Genomic DNA, 21,757 nt, shown 5'->3' on the forward strand with positions numbered 1-21,757 from the left:
CAGAAGGACAAGACGGATGGACGCGTGAGTTATGGGCTCCGCGTCCGAAGTCCGAAATGACGTTTCTCGATCAGGCTCGATCGGGAAAAGCGTTCAACGTTGCGTTCAACTCTTTGAGGCACCTCAGGGTGGATTTTCCGCCGGTCGCTAATCGCAAACCAGCGCAGGCGGCAAACTCTGAGTGACAAGCCCGCCCCCTGAGTGCCGATATCTCCAAAGTCAATCCCATCGTCTGAAGTGTGCCAAAATGCCCGTCGTCTCTACGCTGTTGGCGACGGCCGTAGCTGCCCTTGGGCTCCAAACCGCGGTCGGAATTCCTTCCGTTGCACTCAAATCGGACATAGTATATGACCTCTCAGGGTACGTTATCAGTCAGTTCGCGATGCGGTTTGTCATGCATGCTCACACTGCGATTTTCAGGGCCATCACGTTCGGCATATGTACACTGGTGTCACTCTACTACCCAAACGTAAGGGCATTCGGTCTCAAACGCCTGCTCGAAAACCCCAAACTACTCTCTACATTCCCCAGCCCCCTCAACTTCCATCCCCGCCAACTAATCGCCAGCGGTTTGGTGTTCATCTGGGCCGGCCGGCTCGGTTCACACCTATTCATCCGCGCGCTCAAATCCGGCGGCGACCCGCGTTTCGAGCAAATCAAGAAGGATCCCATAAAGTTTTCCTTCGCCTTCCTCGGCCAAGCATTATGGGTGACTCTCACGGCCCTGCCCGTGTATGCCATCAACGCCGTGCCAGCCGCGTTGCAGCCGGCGTTGGGATGGAAGGATTTCCTCGGCTTGGGGATCTGGGCGTTTGGGTTTGCGTATGAGGTGATTGCGGATCGGCAGAAGACGGCGCATTCGCAGCGGGTGAAGGAGAAGAAGGCGGAGGATGAGCCGTTTTTGAGGACGGGGTTGTGGGCGAAGTCCAGGTTCCCGAAGTACGTGTGCGAGATTGTGGAGTATGCGATGTGTGTGATTCTACTTACCAACGTGATCCTGTATGGTAGCTATTTTGGGGAGGTTACCCTTTGGAGTGGCCTTTACGTAACGTCCCTGGGACTCTTGACCTCGGCCAACCTCCCATCGCACGTTTACCCTCCCTGGATCGCTTTGGCCGCTGCCTCCGGACCTATCTTTGAGTACCTCCTTCTCACCAAGGTATGGTTCCTGATCCTTCTCCACCCAAATGTCGCGAAGATGTACAACTTCTCACGTCGGGACCCTTTGATAGGCGTCTGGGATCCCGCCCATTGAGAAGCACCACGACAAAAAGCACGGAAAGAACCCTGAGTATCAGAAGTACAAACGGTATGGATCTATCCCCCTCGTTATGAGCAGTAGTGCGTGGATTCAATTTCCTCATCGCTATATTTTTAGAGAAACGCCCCAGTTCTTCCCGAAGTTCTTCTGAGACCATCAGCTCTAATGGTGTCGTGCATCAAATGCACATTATTTCTGGCACCTCCCTCATTACCTCAGGATTGCTAGTCCTCTCCCATTCGCGAACTCTCTCGTACCCACCTCGTAGCAGCAGAACTTCTGGCTGGGAAAGAGATGTTGTGTATCCCCTTGTACTGTACATAATGAATTCTACCGCAAACATCATATCACATTTTCCTCTGGTTGACCGTGTGACTGCCTTCCTTATTTTTGGACGTTCGAAGTGATAAGTGCACACGGAAGCAGGTGCGCGAGCCTTTCCTACTTTTTCCAGTTTCCGCAAACCCCAAGACACCGCCACAATGCCAACGATAGAAGAACTCTCAGACAACATTGAGCATCAATATGCGCAACACCAGGCCGCAGGGCCCCAGGCCAAGCACCAGGATGCTGACAAGTTTATCGACGACCTCATGAAGACACCCTTGTTCATGAAGACCATGCCGACCGAAAAGGACCTGGAGGAGAACGAGACGTTGGCAGCTATACACTCGCTTATTTACGACGGGACGCCTGAAGGTTCGTTTTGCCTGAGTGGGCTTTTGGTATTGGGTTGAGCTCACATAAGTGTTTTCGGGTATAGAAATTGCAATGAATTTCAAGAACCAAGGAAACGAGAGTTTCAAGGCGGGCAAGCGGGAGTACAAACATGCTATCAATTACTACACAAAGGGACTGGAGCAGAAGGCCGACAATGCGGAACTGAATGCGACGCTTTACTCTAATCGTGCGGCTGTGAATTTGGAGCTGGGTATGTGCATTAGGGAATTGTCGAGAAAGCTTCAGGGGTTGTGGAGCAACCTGCTGACTCTCCAGTGATTTCTTTTGGGTAGGCAATTATCGAAAGGTCCTGAACGACTGTGCGGAAGCGATAACATTGCGTCCGGAAACTATCAAGGCATATTATCGGTCGGCAAAGGCTCTCATTGCGCTCGACAAGCTTGCCGAGGCGATAGATTGTTGTGACATCGGTTTGAAGGTTAGTCGATTAGCTGGTCAGTCGGATACTCCTATGTCGTGGCTCACCGTGGGCCCTCACTCCTATAGATAGATCCCAATAATGCGGCGTTGAGTGTAGAGAGGAAGAAGGCCGTAGATAGGAAGATGCTGCAGGAAGAGACTGATAGGAAGAGGAAGGAGCGAGAGGAGAGAATCAAACGAGAGGAAGGGGAAGTCCAGCAAGCTATTCTGGTACGTTACACCCCCAGTGCTTTTGTATTTATGCATGCCGGTCATTGACAATGCAACTTACGCCATACAACAGTCCAAAGGTATTAAGCCGATAAGAAGCAACAAGCCCAGCAAGGACACGGAGCAGCCCGCGATTGTCAACTCCCTACACTCCGACCACAAGATCAAATACGATGCCCAAACCAACATCCTCACCTTCCCCGTCGTGTTCCTCTACCCGGAACACTCGCAATCAGATCTCATCGCTGCGTTCAACGAGGACGACCTGTTCCAAGCCCATCTGGAGATGATGTTTGGCGACGAAAGTCCATCGTGGGATACGGGGAAGACATATAAGCCGGACGATCTCGAAATCTACTTTGAGGGATTCCCAAACAATGGACCGGCAAAGTTGTTGCGGGTTGGAAAGCGGATGACGTTGGGTGATGTGCTGACGCATCCAGAGTTCCGAGTGGTAGACGGCGTGTGCACATTCGCGGTGGTACCGAAGACATCGCCTTACAAGAAGATCTTGAAGGCGAAGTATAAGCAACGATCATAGGACGTAGAGCTAGACTAGAATCGGGGTAGGGCAAGCATTCCGTAGAACGTGCAGCGATTCCCCCTCCACATTGCGACTCATTTTCGAGCACCCTAGGCGTTTTCGTGTCCAAGAGACACTTGCAATCAATCAAATTCCCCACCGGCAGACAGGCTCCAGAAGACATGGCCCTGCAGTAATCTCAATAAGGGATGGTGGTATTTTATTCTATTTCCTCAGCAATCGACAAGATGTCTAATCCTTCTTTTGGGCGGCCTCGAGCTTTTCCTTCCAGTATTCACCAACGACGGGGATATTTTGGAAAATGTCGGTCCTTGCGAGTGGCTGTTAAGTTAGAATCAACGGATGGGTGGTAAGTGAGTTGCACATTCGGTTGCACATTCGGTAGCTGAGCAGATGGGTTTGCTCAAAAGTCCCCACGTCCCTCCGAATCATGGCCCCGACGGCCGCGGCTGCCATTCCTTCCAACCGGCTCCCCTTAGAGCCCTCCGTAATTGTCCGGGAATTGTGAATATTTTCCGACATACCGTAGGTTCAAGGAAGTAAAGAGCCGCAATTCCACCGAACGCTCCCCAAGCAGCAAGAGTAGGTGTGCTACGAAGTGAAGGACACCATGTGGGGTATGGTTAGTTATTGCTTTGTAGTTCCCATCCAGCGGCCAGGACTATATGCCGCCTAGATTCCACCCAAGGCCGTTTCGGTATTGACAGAGCCCCAAGAGCGTTAAAAACTGTACTTACTAGTGGACAACCTTCTTGAATTGCACAAAGGGCCTGGCTTTGCGGAGCCATGGAGCGACGGTAATCCACTGTTGAGCCAACATTTTGTGTGTTTCTTGCAGCGAACTGACAGATTTTGTAATGCCGGGAATGCTCGGGTGCGGATGCTTGGGTTGTGTTGTTCGTTCATGCGCTGACATTTAAATGATAAACACGTGCATTGCATTGGAATTACGCGCATATCAAGCATCGGCTCAGCGCTCACATACGTCCGCGCAGTTGCGCCGCGACAACCTCGACAACTCCGCCGACGCTTTTTCCACAGCTCCTTTTTTCAACATTGCTTTTGCCAATGGCAAAACCACACACACCCAACTGACCTGAGACTTTGTGGGATAACTAAAACAGGTATGAGGAGCAACTCCAGCTGGTCTGTTGGAGAAAGTAATTACTTACCGCGAACTTTTACCAAGCAGAACTCCTCAACCATGCCAACCCTCAAACAACGTGCTACTAGGAAAACCTTTGGACCTCTGGATTCTACGTAACGGCTCTTCCCATTCTCAATGCACAAAGGTATGGAAAAGCTGGCCTTCTAATCTCAGAATGAGGTCACACAAAGTGACTTGAGGATTGCAGATGCAGACCAGGACGCAAACTGCCGAGTTGCTGTGTAAGGCTGAGGATGACCGGAAAGACTATGTGTACTGTGATATCTGGAATACAGCAGCAGATAAGCCCTGCTCCAAAGCTCGAGTGCAACGCCGTCGTGTTGAAGCAAAGGGCATTCACCGCCAATTCACGCTGTTGAGCACGGATATGCGCTCCTGGCTTGGAAGTTCCAACGGTAGTTTCTGTTTGCAGGCTCCCACGGGTGACCTTCCCAATACCGTCAAGCTGTATGGATGCAAAACATGCATGAAGGCAGTGAGAGCAGAGAGACAGCACAGGGTAGCCAGTGCCAGGCCTTCTGCCAGTGACAATGAGGACGGCACTCTTCCCCCCAGCGGCGACAGCACTCCGCCCCCCAGCAGCGACGCTGCCAACCTGCCCCTGCCCACTGTGCGCACTCAGTCTCACGTTGATATTCGCCTCCCAAAGCGACTCATGCGCCCGCTTCAGTCGAAGTTTCAAGGTGTTGCCCCTCCTGATGCCGAAGCTCGCCGCAGCCGGTCCCGCACAACATCTGGTGTCCTCGAGGGTTCATCAGCAAAGCCGTGGGACAAACTGGAGATGTTGTTTTTCCTCAGACTCACGGATGAGGTTGAAGATGAAGATGAGGGGGATGACAGGATTGACGAACCAACAACGCCGGGGCCTGAGGGGAGGACCTACGCAGCAAAGCTGCAGATGCTCATGGAGAACCCACTTGTGCACAAGCATGGGCAGCTTCTTTTCCCTATTGGAAACATGGAACGGTTTATTGATCATATGAATACCACATGCGTTGGGCTGTTTGACATGAAGATGACCATGGTCGTTGGGGACGTGCCTCTGAAGCGCAGCTCAAAGTGGAGTGAGAAACACCATGATAGGATCCGCCGCAGAGTGTTCATCGCGATCCTGCTCGATCTCAGCACACGACACCTTCGTGCAAACTACCTTCAGTGCTGGATGTCCACCCAGCTCCAGCTTTCCAACGTCAGCACCGATCAGCAGACAAAGATCGCCAGGGTTGGCCTCTCCCTTGTCCCGCAACACAACACTGTCCGAGCGCAGGCTGCCATTGCCGCTCACGAAGGGGATGTGTCCGCGCGACTTGCGCTTCCCAACACATCCGCTGTGGTTCTTGTTGATGATTTCAATTGGCATCAGGGGAGAGGCACGCCAAATGAGCGGGGAAAGCGATCAATCACCCGGACAACAGCAAATGTTGGAGTGCGTACTTGGGATGTCTCGGAGATGCCTCGCCTACCCTCTGGGCTGGGGCCGTTGCGCCCCAATTTTCACACAATCGGGTTTGCAGAGGATCAACATGTTCCTTTGCAGTATTGTCAGCTGTTGGATCGGACACTGACATCCTACATTGTCAAACGTGGGAACGGAGGGGAAATACGCCAGATGTATGACACCCGGCGCTTGGATCGGGTGTGCTCCATCAAAAACTTTGTGGCGTTGGCAAGCGAAGACAACCCGATAAAGTCTGATGAGGATATGGTGAAGCTTTATCAGGAGACAATCATCCTGAAACTTCGGCCATATATCGATGAATCGCCAATCGTTGTATCCGGAGACTTCTACGTCTGGATGGGAACCCATAAGTTCCTCACGGGCTCTGCGGAGGGGCAGCAACACTCCGGAAAATTCTTGGATTGGCCTGGATCGTTTCACATTGCCTTGAACATGCAGGAAGCAGCATACAAGCACTGGTTCCCCCTTCTTAAGATCCTTTACAAAGCGGCATTTCCGGGTCTCGTTTGTCCACAGGTCAATCTGCGTCCCATTCAACGTGTTCTCCTGCTGTCTCTCGCACTTCAGGCATGGCAGCTTGCTCACACGCCGACGTCGACAGCCCCGATGGCGCATGACTACAGTTGGGGCGGGAATGTTATCCGTACCTTCTTCAAGGAGCATCTACCGCTCATGCTCGACGCACCAGTGATTATCACATCCCTCAACTACGATCACTTTGAGGAATTCCTTGTTTGCCGCCTCCTGTTCTTCATACAAATGGGGAAGCAGAACTACGTGACAATCATCCTTTGCATTCTTGGGCGCATGGGCTTCTACCGTGCGCACAACATCCCGCTTTACAAATGGATCCAAAACAACTTCCGGTATCTCAGCGAGGAGGCCATCGAACTCTGGCATTCAGTCATCCGTCCCCTTATTCATCCGACGATGCAGCAGAATCAAGCCGAGCAGCGAGTCATGTTCAAAGCTGCCCTCCAAGAAGCCGATGCTCAGGAAGCGGCAGTACTGAATCTTCGCCAAGGCAAGCTACAGGGAGCAAACGCTGGGACGTTGTTGTTCCAATTCCGCAAAGACCAGGAGTGCAACCTCCAGGCTGCGGCGGATAAGCTTCTCAGCATTCTTGACCAGATAATCGTCTACAACAGAGACCATGGCGGCCCAGCCTATGAGAGGGAATCAAGGACAGCTGGCAAGAATCCGGTGACCACGCGGTTGTATCGTTTCACCACAGAGCCTGACGGCCTGCTGCTAGGTGAGGCAGTCATCCCACTCACCCAGCGACGCCCAAATGCACAAGGCCACACCGTAGTCAAGGTTGGAAAGCATGTTGACATTACTCGATATGCATTCCCATGCGACAACGCTGGTCATAACACCCCCTGCCAGCCCCTTTCCTGCGGTTGTTGCTGTCACCGCAGCAGTGTTCGAGCGATGTTCAAGCAGAGCAAGTGCCCAAACTGCTTTTGCTATCACGAAGGAAATCATGCAGGCCGTTGTCGCATATCGTAACAGCAAGGTGCAAGAGTGGAGTCAGGCTGGCGTTGCGGGAGAGGAAAGCGATGAGGAGCCCTCTGTCTTTGACGTTGATGAAGCAAGTTAAAGTAGGCATTTATCTGTTTTTAAGAGAAAATATAAAAAATGTAATGGAACAGTTTTGAAGAGCGGCCTCTGGCGCACATATCCTACTACAATACTTGGGGTGGCCGTTGCGTGTGTGCAGAGGCCGTGGGGTTGCGACAAGAGATGTCTGTTTATTCTGCGCGGAAGACCGAACGACACGCTTGCCGAAGACGTATGTGAGCGCTGAGAGCATCGGCATTGATTCGGCAAGATCTTCAATGCTCAAACATCGGAATGTCCAGATGTGGCCAACACCCGTGTTGTAGTGAGAGCGACGTTTTGCCTCGATCAACGGCCGCGACCTCTCTGGAAGAAGCAGAGAAGCAGCCGTTCCCTTGGACCATCTGCCGCCATTCATCTCTTCAACTGCCCGGAAGTCTGGGGACACAAGACGCAATTCAGTACCAGCCAATCAATGAGAGGAACCCACTGCGGAACGAAAGGTTGAAAGGCCCAGGGACAGGATGCACTGATGCACCCTTCCGGGCCAAACCCGCTGGCTGGATGGTTCGCTTCACACATAGGACGCGCCGCCATACACAAAGACACTGCCTCATTATTCATACCCTCAACGAGCACACGCATGAAAAGATTTGAGGCAAGGAGCACGTTGTCACTTTGGGGTTCGCAAATTGATGATCGATATTGGACACCCATACTGCGTTCTTTCCAGCGGCGGGGATTGTGCCCGAGCTCTCCCATGTTTCCATGTCATAGAGCGATGACACCCATTTGCATAGGCACACCGCGGAACGCAGATAATCTTAAGTCAAACACAGCCGTTTGCGGACGGCGGCTGTGACTCGCCAGTGACCCTGAACCTTTCAAGCAGAAATTTCCTATGGTGTTGGTGGCGCTTGTGGCGTCCCTTGGGGCGACAGTGCGTAGCGACTACCGTACAGCCTACAACTTGACCGGTTTCGAAGTTCCACTGGCGCGAAGTACCTGTGAAACCGTACAGTACTGTACTACATAGAACGCTTCACGCGTGCGCGTCCAGCGGACTTTCTGGCCGATTTGCGCCATGGCAGAGACCGCTTTCGGGCCATTCTTTTGTCCAATTCGCGCCTCTTTCGAGCGCTTTGAGCTTTTTGAGACGCTAGGGTACCCGGCCGGCGACATCTTTTACGTAGGAGTGGGCGGCCGTTTGCACAGCCCAAGTGCGGCCGACTCAATCACAAGTTGTTGACCGTCTCGTGACCTTTACTGCATGGACAGCAAACATGCGCTTCGCTGAACGTTGGTTCCTTTTGGACGACGGATGCTGCGTACAGCACAGAATCTGGCCCGGTCCATTTTTCTTCGCGGTTTTGCTAGCAGCCAGCCAGTAGAGGCATAGAGCGGTACCAGCAGCGGCAACAGCATGGGATTTCCGATGGACGCGCTACCAGGATAGAAGGATAGGGTTCGACCGGCGAATATAAAAGGGAGGCCCTTCTCCGGGACTCCCAGGTTCTCACCATCACATCAGCAACAGTCTTATTTCGCAGCAATCGCATTCTCTTTCGTACTCCGCACATCACAGTACCCTCGTTCTCTGAAGATGTACGCCTCCCTCGCCCTCCTGGCCCCTCTCTTGGCCACTCTCGTCGCTGCCGCGCCAGCTGCTCCGGCTACTGCTGCTGCCTCTGCCCCTGCCACGCCTAGCTGCGTAGCCGACTGGACTATTTACCAGAACAAGGACCTGAAGGTGTGATTTTGAGTTTCTTGCCACCCAGCCTGTCGTGCATCCTTCAAATCTTCCTGTTCGAATACTGACCTTCCCTGCCATTTGGAACCCTACAGGACCTCGGAGACCTCAAGTCCCACCCCGCTTATAAGAAGAAGTTCAACAGCGCCTGCGAATGTGGCAACGCAGTGAACGCAGTTACATCGCCCGAGGCCGCCTTCTTTGTCTGGAACACCTCCACCAAGGAGTGCTTCCCCAAGGGGATGACTCCTTTCGACCAAGAAAATGAACAGATCCTCAGCCTCGGCTGGCAGACCAGCGCTAACTCTATCCCAGCTCAACGAGGTCTTCTGGGCACCGATGCTCAGGTATGCTAATCACCACGTCGGCGTGACCTACGGACATATCGCGTAAACTCACACATTGGTACACCCATCAGCTCGCCAAGGTCTGTAAGCCCAAGTTCCGTGTGCCTGGAGACTGGAGCAACACATTCACCGCTTGCAGCGAAATCTGCAAGAACAACTATGGGATTGAGGGCTGCGACTTTGCCATCACCGTGGCGGGCCACGCCGGTAAGTCATTGCTCGCGAATTGCCTGTTTTACTGAGTCTGCTTTGTATTGACTGTTCGTTTTCTTGCCGCATCGTAGGCCAAACCTGGTGCGACCTCTGCAGCTACGGCACCAACCAAGGGCAGGTGCTCGGAGCTCGCACCAAATGGTAGAGCTTTTCATCTGCCCGCACTTTAAGTTGTTTGCATAGCCATGGTCATTTGAAAAGATGTCCTCATAGTATATCCGTCGGACTGTTACAATTGTATGAAGAATGGACTCGTGAAGTATCGGAATTGAATGTATTATCGTTTGTACCTGTGATCGCGCAACATGGAGGTCTATGGCTCGACGAGTTCAGTTCGGAAGGCTCCCGAGTCCTACCTGGCCAATCTGAACTTGTTACGAAGCCTAACTATATTACGAGCGGTCTCTAACATATGTTCAAAGCAGAGGTCTCTCTCCACTGACCCAGGGGCCAGAAGGCGGAAATTGACATGATATGGTTTTCGTGTTTTTCGTTTCTCCAATGTATAAGATTTCAGTTGTATTTACAGGAAACTTAGTATCCATCACGGCGGTTGGCGTTGCGTCGGCATGTACAGGATGGACTGATCCCGTCCACAAATACATGTCGGAGCTGTTCCAACGACCTTCTACGGTATACCCCTCTATATGTCTAGTCAATCGCGCGGACTTGGGCTACGAGGTGCGATTACTCCGTCTTCGTTGTCCGGAGTGTTAAGGTTCAGCCGTCGGCGTTTGTTGCAGGTGCAGCATCGCCCGCTACTTGGAACGTTGTGATCTGCGGAAGGTACGCGCTTGCACCCAACTCCAGCACCCAGCAGTCCCCAAACACATTGCCGCCGTCATATCCGCCAATCACCCACAATCGAGAGTCACAGAGGACGGCGGTGTGGTAGCCTCTCCCTGCTGGTCTGTCCTTCCCGCAGACAGAACGCGTTTCCCAGCTCATGGTCACCAGGTTGAGTAGGAGGATGGTGTTGTTGTAATGCGATCCATCGTGGCCGCCGAGCACGAACAAGTAAGATCCGATCTGGGTCGCAGTATGCGATAGTCGTGGTGGAGATGCTGCCAAGGTCGGCGTTGACCACGTGAGGGTCTGCAAGTTGAGCATGTGGATGGAGGAGAAGCATTCATGCCCGTCTGAACCGCCGTACAGGACGAGATGCGGGGTATTTCGAATAAGGTTCGTGGTATGGTATCCGCGACTTTCCGGTTGTGTGCCTGATGTTGTCAGCTGGGTCCATGTCAGTACGGGAGCCGGGCCGACAGTCAATATCGACGTGTTCAGCTTGTACAGATCGGCCAAGGCTCGGATGCCGTCTCCGCCGGCGTAGATGTACACGTCTGAACCGTACACAAACGCTGAATGTGCACGGCGCGGAGAAGGGACAGGTCCGGTGGTCTGAGGGGCATACCACACCAGAGTGACGGTATCGAGATAGTGCAGGGTATTGAAATAGTTCGGACCGTCTCCGCCCGCGAAAACGACCAAGAACCGATTTTGAACTAATGAGGCAGAATGTGCTCTGCATGGCGCGGGTATGCTGCCCTGAGTCCTCATCTTCGTCCACCAAAGAGTTTCCGTGTCCAAAATGTGGAGATCTGCATAGCAAGTATCCGCATCGCACCCTCCAAACACGTACAGCTTGGAGCCTACGACAGTCGTGGTGTGCGCTCGAAGAGGTGGAGGTTTCCCACTTCCTTTTGGGCGGATTTCGGCCCAGTGCATAGCCGCGGCAGGTTCCGACACTGCCTCTTTCTTCTGTGCCTGTTGGCCGCTCTGGCCTTGGATATGCTCCTGAGCTGCTTGCCCCGTGTTCTGTGAGGAGTTGTAGCTAGCCGTTGCTTTCAGCGAGGTGTTCCGATCCCGAGAGTTAGGCGTGGGAGGCGCTTGCTGAGCTTGGGCAAGCCGTGCGACCGACGAGCCCCGCGCTGAAGCGGAGGGTGAAGAGACAGCAGAGCCAGCTCCTTGGACATCCGCGAAGGCGGCAGTCGGCGGTATGGTCATCGGCGAGAAGGTGGTCCGTGTCGGAGAGAGTTTTGCGAGTTCTCACTTATACTGCAGCCTGGGAAGCTTCACAGCGCAGACACAAGTATGAGGTGCCCAGCGAGGTCAAGACGTTTGCGGTGCTATATATATGCGTCTCAAGCTGTCTATGTTGTAATCCTCCTCGTTGACGGTAGCTCAACTGTAATGGTTATGGCGGTTCCCGAATGGTTGGCGAAGGAGGTTCTGAGGAAGTCTGAGGAGGTTCTTATCGCTCGCGTTGTGGACATTTTGACGAATCCTTCGTTTCCCGAGAGCATACCACCCACTTTTTCCTCTGCTAACCGTTATACCATGTCCAACCAGCGAAACGTGGTGCTGGAAACCTCGGCAGGGACCTTCACCGTCGAGCTATACTGGAACCACGCTCCACGGACTTGTGAGAACTTTTACCAATTGGTGAGTTGCGACAGCTTTTATATACTGGGAAGTCTAAAGGCTAATCCCCAGATTTCCAGGCAAAACGGGGATATTACAACAATGTCAAGGTATGTTATAAATGGGAGTCGTGGAGCGCTGTCCATGTGCGCTAACGATCGGTCTCTTTCATAAAGTTTCATAGAATCATACCGGTAAGTGGAAGTCTGGCCGCTCGAGCGCATCTTCGTTGAGTCGTTAACTGACTGCTGTGATGTTACAGGACTTCATGATACAAGGAGGTGGGGCATGGAAAAGGAGTGCATTTCGCTTTTGAAATGTATTGAGATGCATCCTCTTGCAGGCGATCCAACTGGAACTGGGCGAGGAGGGACGAGCATATATGGGTATGCTTCCGACACTTTCCGTTCGGCATCATATTCGGAAACATCAGAGTAACAGCATCAACAGGGACAAATTCCCAGACGAGATACATCCGCAACTGAAGCACACTGGAGCAGGCATTCTGTCGATGGCCAACAGGTTCGAGTACTTCTGGCGACGTGGTCTCGAGTTGTCGTCGACTTAAGCAAATTGGATTTCAAACAGCGGACCAAACACGAATGGATCACAGTTCTTCATTACGCTGGCGCCAACGCCGTGGCTTGATAACAAACATACGATTTTTGGGAGAATCAGTGAAGGAATGACGGTCATCAAAAGGATAGGACTGGTATGCAAATGGGGTCTGGCGACACGACTGTTGCAGTTGATACTCACAGGGCTCTTCTCTCAGGTCCCAACGGACGCCGCTGATCGCCCGAAAGATGACATCGTGATTTTGCGGACTCAAACTAGGGCATCCTGTGATGGGACCGAGACCGATTCCGCCCCATAGCAAACGAGGGCTGTAGAGCCAGGCCGGACGATGTACAGCTCAGTTCGCTTGGGGATGGATATCAGCTGCATCACGGCGTATATAGTCCTGGCGTAAAGCAAGCTGGTCATATATGTAGCCTAGAAGTAGGTGGCACAGATCTTTCGCTTTGGGCGAGATATTTATCAGACTCCCTTGCCTGTGCACGTTGTGTCGTTGGACGTTGGAGATCAAGGGGTCGTCGCTCATAAAGAAGAAGGGATTGAGCTGCAGGTTGCTTCTTTTTACCACGGCGGGCCATTCGGATAACGCCTGTCCGCGGATCTCCTTTCGCTATGCTCATAGCAAACGGAGATCTAATATCAAGGCTCCCATATCACCACCGATTCCTGTCTCCACGCACAAAACCACGCCTTGTGGTGCAGAACCTCCTCCAGAATACCAGCAAGCACTATCCCCTCCAGCTCCCCCAGTCGATGATTGTTTCCGCAAACTGAATGTGTTGCAGTGTGCTCAGCATGCAAAAGCCCCCTCGCCGTCTCCATCCTTCGTCAACTTCTGCGCATGTTTCGAAATTGATGCTGTGCGAAATGAACAAATGCAGAGGATCTTTCAATCGGTATATTCGTATCCAGCGTTTATGTTCTCGTGAGCCAGTCGGTCAAGGGTCGCTCTCTAACGTAGCCTCAGGGATGCAAGGTAGGAAAGGGGACAATCTAGATGCTGGCACGGCCGGTGAAAGGCTGACGGAGAAGCTCGGGCTTCTTGAGCTCCTCCTCCATGTATGCGACGTATCGCTTCACGTAGTTCTCCTCCTCCTTGGATTGGTACTGAATTGGTGCCGGGGGTTGCATTTTGCGGTATTGGACGAAACCGGTGATGAGGACGACGTAGGCGAGCATACCGTAACCGGCCATCTGAAGAAGAGTCGGTGAGAAACACAGTGAACATGAACGACACTCAAAGACACTCAAAGACCCAGCGTTGATTTGCGATAGTTCTTTGGCAGCGGATTGGCAGCCTCAGCACTCGAAGTTTCGGGGTCATGCATGCACGAACCTTGTAACGGGGAATCTGCTTTCCAAAGACCGTGTAGGCCTCATAGGGGTTTCCTCCAGCCATCTTGTCGGCGTTTCGTTATGCGAGTGTCGATGGGAGTGGGTGGGTGTTGCGACGGTTTACGCTGTGGGAAATCTCAAGCGTTTGAGCTTGACCGTCGTGCAATTGCGTTGCCCTCGGCCGATTCCGGGGGTCACGTGACTCGCCAACTTTCTAAGCTCATCGTCAACTCTCCTGCAGCTGGAGATTTGACAAAAGCGTTCTCGCAAACGGCAAACGACCCTTCAAAATGGACCAACCAGGCGCACAACAACCTCGTGTGGACGTCACTTACGTCTGTGGTGGTAATGTCTTGCATGCTTTGAGTCCGTCAGGACACCTGATCTCTGCGTGACCATCCCTGAAGTTGACAATGTCTGACAAGCGTTCTTTTCCAGAATGTGGGGCGGATAACACAATCAAACCCCGCGAACCGATACGGTGTAAGGACTGTGGTTACAGGATCATGTATAAGAAGCGGACGAAGAGGAGTAAGTTCGACTGATATAGGAAGCCTATGCGGCTTGCCCAAGTGGACGAACTGTAACCAACTCTTCTCCACTTGCAGTGGTGCAATTCGAAGCTCGTTGAGCATCGAGGTCTCGCATTAGTCGAAGTCGAGGGAAGGAGAATCCACTGGGGAGGAGTGCCGAAGATCTGCTAAAAAGACCGGAATGGAGAAGGGCTGAAACGCAGCCAATGGGCTCCCCACATATCCAGCGTACTGAGTGTTTGTACATACCAAGGGAGACGACAAATTTTGAGAGTAAGACTCTAGTCAATAATGATATTTATTCGTTGAGGGAAAACGACGTCTGAAAAGAATAAAAGGGATGCCGGTTGTATGTGGTAAGAGGGGAGAGGTATTTGTCATAGATGTTACGAAAACAAAATCTTTCGACTTTCGTTCGAGAAAGTAGTGTCCGCGAGTGGGCACGTAAGGATAGCAAACGAAGATAAACACATAAGGTAACAAAAACGGGAGAAACCAAGATTTTCTGCCAATGGTTGTCTACATCAGCATGCTTCCGAGGCCAGCGTACTGCATGGCCTTGACCGGTGGGTGCTAGAAAGGCAAGAACGGTCAGAATCCGATACAGCGGGACAATTGCAAAACGCGCAAGAACTTACCTCTACAGCACTGTATTGATTGTATTTGAGCTTCAAGTCGGGTGTGATATGGATATATGCTCCTTTGTTCCCAACACTGTCGCAGTAGTTCGGTGCGCTGAAAATGGTGATACCTGCGTTGCAAATGATTACGTTAGTCTGCTGCACCTCGATAGTGTATGACAAGACGAGCAATAATCTTACATCTGCCGTTGTGATCAACTTGATAGCCATCCTGTTTCACTTCGTGACTTCGGATGATCATGTCAAGGTTGTTAAGCTTACAGAAAGCTTCTGTCACGTCCGGTCCGAACTGTATTCCCACGCCACGCTTGGATGGCGAACGCCCAGGCTCGTTTTGCGGGTCTGACCATAGAAGTTCGCACATGAGACCTTCCGATCCGGGTTGCTTGAAACGATCGATCTTGCGAATTTCATCCATCGTCACGTCGTCTCTACTGAAGAGTCCTCCGTGAATCACAAAGATCTTCTCATTGATAAGGTTTCCGATGGGAATCGCGTTGAAGATCTCGCTAAATAGCTTGAACGTGGCGTCGCTGTACTTTGCTTTCACTTCTCCCTCGAACCCGTAAGTCCTGTTCATATCGTTTGTCTCGTGGTTTCCTCTGCTCAGGAAGACGCTGTTTGGGTACAACAGCTTGAAGGCAAACAACGTCGTGACACACTCCACACTGAACGACCCGCGATCCACAAAGTCGCCGTTCCACAAATATGCGTTCGTCTCGGATGGGAGGCCGTTCACGTCCAGAACATGGAGGAGGTCGTAGAACTGGCCGTGGATGTCTCCGCACACGGTAATCTTTCCCTCCTCCGGAATCGTCACGTCGATAATGGGCGGTTGTGCTTCGAAGTACTCTTTAACGGCGAACAGGATTTTGTACAGGTATTTGCGATGCAACTTCTTTTGCTTCCTCATGTGCTCTAACATGTCCTTGACGAACTCCAACGTGACGCCGGTTTCAGGGAGATGTGGTCCATCGTACGAAGAATCAACGACCATAGAATCAACGTCGCCGATCATGTCCTTTATGGATCGCTTAACCTCGTCAAACGCGATCGCTGCTTCGAATGTGATCCGCTTCAGCTCCTTTTCACAGTCCGCTAACTTCTTCCGGGCATCGGCGTCCTTCGGTGCTACCTTGCACACTGCACGGAAATCCTTCACAGCTTCCTTCAGCTTGCCCAAGGCCATGTTCCCCGTCGCCCTCCGGTAATATCCCTTCACATAGGTGGGGTCCAGCTCGATAGCTTTATCGGCGTCCCTGATCGCGGCCGCGTAGAATTCCGAGCGAATGTACGCTGTAAGGATGACCCACGCGTTAGCCGTACGTGATCAAGATTTCTAAACCATTGCCCCGCTGCATCGTACCAAAGCCACGGTTGGCATAATATGCTGCTACATTCGGATTGTGCGAGATTGCCTCCGTGTACTTCTCTATAGCTTGTTCATAGTTCTTCGCCGCGAAGAGCTTGTTTGCCGCGTCTTTCGCCTGAGGGGACACGGGTATACATCTTATGATAAGACAAGGGGGGTCCGTGGGTTCCATTCACCCAACGTCAAGCAGGCTTTGACCGACTCACCGCTTCTGCCTTGGCCTTGTCAGCATCGGTCACATTCAGAGGGGCAACGTCGACGGGATCTCCGGAAGCCATGGTTGAAGCGACGGGCGACAAGCAACGAGTCCAGTCAACGAGTAAGCTCGACAATAAGGATGCACTACAAACAAGGGAAGAAGTTTCAGAGACAGACTGCTGTGCCGAGTTTGTGAGGCAATACGTCGGAGGAGGAATTGGCAGGCTTTGGAGTTTGGGAGCAGGTTTGGGAGGCCAGCGTTCGAACACGTGATGATCCAGTCAGATTAATCGGTTTTATATGATTCGTGGGCGGTTTGCATGTGCAAGATGTACATTTATGGTCATACTGTATAATACATGTGGTGATTCGTGAAGGCGGAAGCAAAGCGGAATACCCGTAAGCGACAGCGAGAAGGAAGGAGCGTCAGCAACGGAACGGATCGAGAGGGCGTTTTGATGAACTTAGTAGGCGCTTGCTTGGCCATTCTTGCGAGGGTCGCTAGCAGCGGCATACGTGCCGTTGGGAAAGAGCGTCACGATTTGAACGTTTGATGTTCTTGCGCCGTTTGCAGAGAAGGTTACGTTGTGCCCTCTGTCGCGGAGAGCTTGCGCGAGAGTCTTACTATAGTCGAAATCCAAGTTGGCCTAAGATGAACAAAAGGAAATGACAATCAGTATGCTGGCCAGGAAATGACCTTGACTTCTGCAAGTATTCACTTACGATGTTGGGAATGAGCTGGTGGTGAGCACGAGGATCCGCGACAGTTTTGAAAACATCCGCTCCGAAATCGTATGTATCGAGGATAGCTTGCGCGGTAGCTGTGATGATCCGCGAGCCGCCACTGGCTCCGACGACCGTCTCCAGTTTACCGTCGCGCAAAATGATGGTCGGAACCATGCTGGACAACGGGCGCTTGCCCGGCCGGATAAGGTTGTTTGGCGAGGGCGGAAACCCGAACGCATTCGGTACACCGGGGGTGGCGAAATCATCCATCTCGTTGTTAAAGATGATGCCGGTCACATTATCGCGGACTTGCGATCCGAAGATCAGATTGACGGTCGAGGTCAGTCCGACGGCTAGACCGTGCCGGTCAATTGCGCTGATGTGAGCCGTTCCTGGGGTCTCTTCCCCGTCATACTTCGGTCGGTAGTATCCCGGCTCGAACGTCCTTGTGTCCGAAATGTTGGCACGGATGTTGGCCGCCGTCTCCTTATCGATGAACTCTTTCACGCGCGCCTCAATGTCCTTAACGAATTGAGGATCGCCTAGCTCCGTTCTCTGCGCATAACCGAACTTGAAGGCCTCAATGAGACGGTGAAGGTTCAGGCCTGTGAGACCGTCCTTTGCGAAATTGTATCGTTCTACGATATTCAGAACGCTCAGCAGAATGGCCCCGGACGACGGGGGCGGCGGCGTGATGATCTCAAGTCCTTGGTACCATCCTTTGAGGGGCTTGCGGAGTTTTGCAGAGTAGTTGGCCAGATCGCGAGTGGTAATAATCCCTCCGTTTTGTTGCACGGCCTTTGCGATGGCTTTAGCAATGTCACCCTATCATAGCAACGTTTCAGCACCTCAGAGAAGAACATGCCGTCTTGCTTCCATGCCTACCTTGTAGTACGCTGACGCGCCCTTCTTCGCGATTGTCTCCAAGGTCTTGGCAAGCACCGGATTCTTGAACTCCTCTCCTTCCTTCAAAAGCGCACCTTTGGGTGCGTAAATGGCGGCGAAGTTTGTGTTGTTGAGAATCCAGGGGGAGACGGAGAGGCGGTAGGCCAACTCGGTTGTTACGGGGAATCCATCACGGGCCAGCTTGATCGATGGGTCGAACAAACGAGCCCAAGGGAGCGTCCCGTAACGCTTGTGTGCCAACTCGAAGCCCCTGATCTCCCCAGGGACACCCACGCCCAAACCGCCGATCTGAGAGAGTTTAGGGTTGGGAACGAACAGCGTTTCATTCGCAGACGCCGGTGCCGTCTCCCGGAAGTCGATGATTTCTGCATGTCCCTTCGGCGTACGAACGATCATAAACCCACCACCCCCAATGCCGGAGGAGAATGCATTTACCACTCCCGTGCACAGAGCAGATGCGATGGTTGCATCGACGGCGCTGCCATTCGCCTTTAGAATCTCAACTCCGACGTTGGAGCAGATTCCAGACTCGGTGGCCACCGCACCATGGCTCCCATACGCCGGACCGTACTTCGTGACTGGAGCCGAACTAACTTCATTGCGCCTGAAAAGCAAAGGAAGAGGCGTTGCTTGGACAGGTTGCGCGGAAATCAAGGCTACGGTCGCTATTATGAATAGGCTCCAGGCCCTGTAGTTCCCATCATTGGCGCCCCGCGTCTCGGTCATGATACTCTATTCGGATCTGTGGAGCAGAAAGTGGTGTTAGAGAGCGGTAATTCGAGATGACGAGGCTTTAGCATGATGCAAGTAACGTACCTGATGAATGCTGCTGTGGAGGTGCCTTTGACTCTGCCCTTGCCTCTGCGAAGAACTGAGGGACCTTTCCAAATCTGGATTTGACACCGCCGGGGTACGGCCTTTATATCCTCCGCCGATCACATTCCTGGGGGAAGTAGAAAACCGTGGGGTCCTGCTGCCACTGTGAGGTGTGCTGAGAAGAGCGTGTCAAGGCGTTCGTCGGCTAGCCATACGAATTGCGCCATCAAGTCCCACGCGTCCTAGTGGCACAACAACCACAACTGAGGGCTCCGACTGGAGAAAAACCCTTCCTTCCGCTCGGGATCTTATTCTACCGCGAACCCTGAACATGAACATTACAAATGCTCGCAAAGATTCCAAGTTCATCGATATCATCAATAGCAGCATGAGCCTGCGGCGATGCTTGTGCTGCAGGGACGCGGAAACATTGGCCAAATCTGTCCTGATTGACAGTATTCGACTCGCTGTCGTTTTGAAACGCATGCTGTCACCACCACAAAACAACTCCGACTCCTCCGAGCTCCGTGTACGGCAGAAGCAAGTGCATGTGCTTCATGTGGTGCATGACAAAATTGGAGCTTCCCGTGGAGACATTGGAGAAAGTTCAGGAGGCCGTAGCAGTCGAAGACAATTTGCGTTGTAACTTCCAGCAATCAGTACATAGGGATAATCAAGGCACGTCTCTGCCATTACAGTGTGGGTTGGGCCAGGTGTTGGCGTGGGCTGGTGATCTCCTTCCCGGTTCTGTGCCCATGCAGCCTTGTCAACAAACTGGTGGATCCGCGCCCCGGGCCGCATAGCGAGAGGGTCATTTGGGAGAGCCAGAGCAAAAATGTCGTCTATAATACATAGGTGAGTGTGCTGTGTCAATGCATGCGGGAACACGGTCCGGTCGCCTTACCTGGAGACAGCTTCTGCCCCTTTTTGCGCCACTTGAATTCCAGGTAAGGGGCATACATTCCCCACATGTCTCGCTGACCTTGATCCATTTTTGCTTTGGCCAGCGCGGCAAAGTATGGATGATATGGCGGACACCCGCTCGCATATGGGTATCCCTCATGGAAGGCCGATATCTCGCGAAAACGTGTTCGTTGACACTCCTTCACGAATGCCTGATTGTAGCGTTCTTTCACAAACTGTTATGAATGGGCGGAGCCGACGGAAATAGAGGCGACTTGTGGTGCAGGTTGTTGACAGGTAATGGTATTCAGACCAAAACAAGAACTAGAACAAGACTAGGAAGAACTGGTGTTGATCTGCTGGGGGATCAGGAAGTGGGGAGCTCAGGGGAGGCGGCTATTTATGCTTTTCTGGGAAGGCTGGGGAAGCGTGGGGAAGCAGAAGGGTACGGAATGGGAGGGAAGCCAAGAGAAGCGCCAAGGGTGGGGGAAGCATAGAAACAGAAGACTGGGGATGGGGTGGCTACGCTGAGGCTGTGGGCGGGTACGTGGGGAAGTATGGAGAAGGGTTTGTAAGCGCCGAGTGTTGGGAGGTGTGGCTACGTGCGGCTGCGTGGAGAAATGAAGGCAGTGGCAGGTGTGGGGTAGCGCGGCTGCGTGCGGCTGCAAGGTTTGGCAGATGTCAGGTTTTGACAGGGAATTGACATTGACTGACTGTTGGGATGCTGTCATGAGGTAAGCGCATGGTATGGACGCGTCGTCCATAACATCACCCCCTCCTTTAGCCACGGCGTCCGGATGTTGTTTTGATGTTGGCAGGCTTTGGTCGGGGTTTGTCGGGGTACTTTTGGTGGAACTGGGCAACAAGCTCTTGACAGCGGGCAAGGTGTTCCACTGGCTCCCATGTGTTCTCCGAGCTTGGCCAACCCTGCCACTTGATGAGGTACTGAAGGTGCGTGCGTCGAATACGGGAGTCAAGAATGTCTTCCACAATCCATTCCTCCTTTCCTTTGACTTCTTCTGGTGGGGTGGGTTCTGGCTCAGTTCGCTCCGGAATGGTGAAACGTGGTTCAAGAAGGGAGACATGGAAGACGTTGTGAATTTTGTAGGATGGGGGAAGCTTGAGGCGATATGTGACCGAGTTGATCTTCTCCGTGATTGTGAAGGGGCCAATCTTACGGTGATCAAGTTTCTGGGAAGGTCGGAGAGTCTTGAGATTCCGCTGTAAGAGCCAGACACTGTCCCCGGGTTTCATGTCTGGGCCAGGTGCCCTCTTAGCATCGGCAAAGCGCTTCATGCGTCCTTGGGCCTCCTTGAGCTCAGTGGCAAGCTGTTCATGGATTTCCTTGAGATGGTTGGCACGAGCTTCGGCTGCAGGATTAAGGGATTCGGTTGTGGTGGCGGAAGCCAGACTGAATCGAGGATGGAACCCATAGTTGGCATAGAAGGGGGTTGTCTGGGTGGCGGAGTGGATGGTGTTATTGTAAGAGAACTCAGCAGAAGACAAGAGTTCCTTCCAGTTATCTTGTTGATAGTTGCAAAAGCAGCGAAGGTATTGCTCAAGAATCTGATTGGTCCGCTCGGTTTGTCCATCGCTCTGGGGATGGAACGCCGATGAGAGGTTGACCTTGGTTCCCAGGAGAGCGAAG

General features: G+C 52.6%; 10 protein-coding genes across 10 annotated transcripts; 5 read left to right on the plus strand and 5 right to left on the minus strand.

The window, feature by feature from the left end:
- The first annotated feature begins 38 nt into the window (after positions 1-38).
- Positions 39-1,630, plus strand: EV422DRAFT_135221 (uncharacterized protein). The gene is made up of 5 exons (XM_053064768.1): positions 39-360; positions 421-939; positions 1,009-1,159; positions 1,233-1,309; positions 1,379-1,630. The coding sequence occupies exons 1-5, from the start codon at positions 248-250 to the stop codon at positions 1,410-1,412; spliced, it is 894 nt and encodes a 297-aa protein (XP_052929119.1). The 5' UTR covers positions 39-247; the 3' UTR covers positions 1,413-1,630.
- A 1-nt stretch (position 1,631) lies between these two features.
- Positions 1,632-3,337, plus strand: EV422DRAFT_135244 (uncharacterized protein). Its single transcript, XM_053064769.1, has 5 exons — positions 1,632-1,960; positions 2,025-2,192; positions 2,275-2,420; positions 2,489-2,632; positions 2,706-3,337. The coding sequence occupies exons 1-5, from the start codon at positions 1,744-1,746 to the stop codon at positions 3,171-3,173; spliced, it is 1,143 nt and encodes a 380-aa protein (XP_052929120.1). The 5' UTR covers positions 1,632-1,743; the 3' UTR covers positions 3,174-3,337.
- Positions 3,291-4,351, minus strand: EV422DRAFT_135304 (uncharacterized protein). The gene is made up of 4 exons (XM_053064770.1): positions 4,349-4,351; positions 3,925-4,291; positions 3,701-3,767; positions 3,291-3,497 (listed from the first exon to the last, which is right to left on the minus strand). Exons 2-4 carry the CDS (start codon positions 4,140-4,142, stop codon positions 3,408-3,410), a joined length of 375 nt encoding a protein of 124 aa, XP_052929121.1. The 5' UTR covers positions 4,143-4,291; positions 4,349-4,351; the 3' UTR covers positions 3,291-3,407.
- EV422DRAFT_616729 (uncharacterized protein) lies at positions 4,063-7,120 on the plus strand (the record flags this gene model as incomplete). Its single annotated transcript, XM_053073977.1, has 3 exons — positions 4,063-4,300; positions 4,369-4,468; positions 4,532-7,120. A coding segment is annotated over exon 3 (2,589 nt), but the record flags the coding sequence as incomplete, so codon positions are not given.
- A 1,639-nt stretch (positions 7,121-8,759) lies between these two features.
- EV422DRAFT_135570 (uncharacterized protein) lies at positions 8,760-9,901 on the plus strand. Its single transcript, XM_053064771.1, has 4 exons — positions 8,760-9,116; positions 9,212-9,463; positions 9,535-9,670; positions 9,748-9,901. Exons 1-4 carry the CDS (start codon positions 8,970-8,972, stop codon positions 9,819-9,821), a joined length of 609 nt encoding a protein of 202 aa, XP_052929123.1. The 5' UTR covers positions 8,760-8,969; the 3' UTR covers positions 9,822-9,901.
- Positions 9,902-10,396: 495 nt separating this feature from the next.
- On the minus strand, positions 10,397-11,404 carry EV422DRAFT_491897 (uncharacterized protein; the record flags this gene model as incomplete). Its single annotated transcript, XM_053067568.1, has 1 exon — positions 10,397-11,404. One exon carries the CDS (start codon positions 11,402-11,404, stop codon positions 10,397-10,399), a length of 1,008 nt encoding a protein of 335 aa, XP_052929124.1.
- A 612-nt stretch (positions 11,405-12,016) lies between these two features.
- EV422DRAFT_491709 (peptidyl-prolyl cis-trans isomerase-like 1) lies at positions 12,017-12,977 on the plus strand (the record flags this gene model as incomplete). Its single annotated transcript, XM_053067559.1, has 8 exons — positions 12,017-12,121; positions 12,181-12,210; positions 12,277-12,294; positions 12,363-12,381; positions 12,444-12,486; positions 12,551-12,622; positions 12,689-12,812; positions 12,876-12,977. The coding sequence occupies 8 exons, from the start codon at positions 12,017-12,019 to the stop codon at positions 12,975-12,977; spliced, it is 513 nt and encodes a 170-aa protein (XP_052929125.1).
- A 579-nt stretch (positions 12,978-13,556) lies between these two features.
- EV422DRAFT_513718 (uncharacterized protein) lies at positions 13,557-14,246 on the minus strand. The gene is made up of 2 exons (XM_053069181.1): positions 14,016-14,246; positions 13,557-13,873 (listed from the first exon to the last, which is right to left on the minus strand). The coding sequence occupies exons 1-2, from the start codon at positions 14,076-14,078 to the stop codon at positions 13,673-13,675; spliced, it is 264 nt and encodes an 87-aa protein (XP_052929126.1). The 5' UTR covers positions 14,079-14,246; the 3' UTR covers positions 13,557-13,672.
- A 611-nt stretch (positions 14,247-14,857) lies between these two features.
- EV422DRAFT_135657 (Serine/threonine-protein phosphatase 5) lies at positions 14,858-17,007 on the minus strand. The gene is made up of 5 exons (XM_053064772.1): positions 16,767-17,007; positions 16,555-16,675; positions 15,369-16,484; positions 15,186-15,298; positions 14,858-15,120 (listed from the first exon to the last, which is right to left on the minus strand). Exons 1-5 carry the CDS (start codon positions 16,836-16,838, stop codon positions 15,067-15,069), a joined length of 1,476 nt encoding a protein of 491 aa, XP_052929127.1. The 5' UTR covers positions 16,839-17,007; the 3' UTR covers positions 14,858-15,066.
- Positions 17,008-17,027: 20 nt separating this feature from the next.
- On the minus strand, positions 17,028-19,518 carry EV422DRAFT_513719 (gamma-glutamyltranspeptidase). Its single transcript, XM_053069182.1, has 4 exons — positions 19,207-19,518; positions 18,370-19,132; positions 17,482-18,309; positions 17,028-17,405 (listed from the first exon to the last, which is right to left on the minus strand). The coding sequence occupies exons 2-4, from the start codon at positions 19,114-19,116 to the stop codon at positions 17,223-17,225; spliced, it is 1,758 nt and encodes a 585-aa protein (XP_052929128.1). The 5' UTR covers positions 19,117-19,132; positions 19,207-19,518; the 3' UTR covers positions 17,028-17,222.
- Between the last annotated feature and the right edge of the window lie 2,239 nt (positions 19,519-21,757).

Source organism: Fimicolochytrium jonesii (assembly GCF_025526975.1).
Source record: "Fimicolochytrium jonesii strain JEL569 chromosome Unknown EV422scaffold_2, whole genome shotgun sequence".
Classification (NCBI taxonomy): domain Eukaryota; kingdom Fungi; phylum Chytridiomycota; class Chytridiomycetes; order Spizellomycetales; family Powellomycetaceae; genus Fimicolochytrium; species Fimicolochytrium jonesii.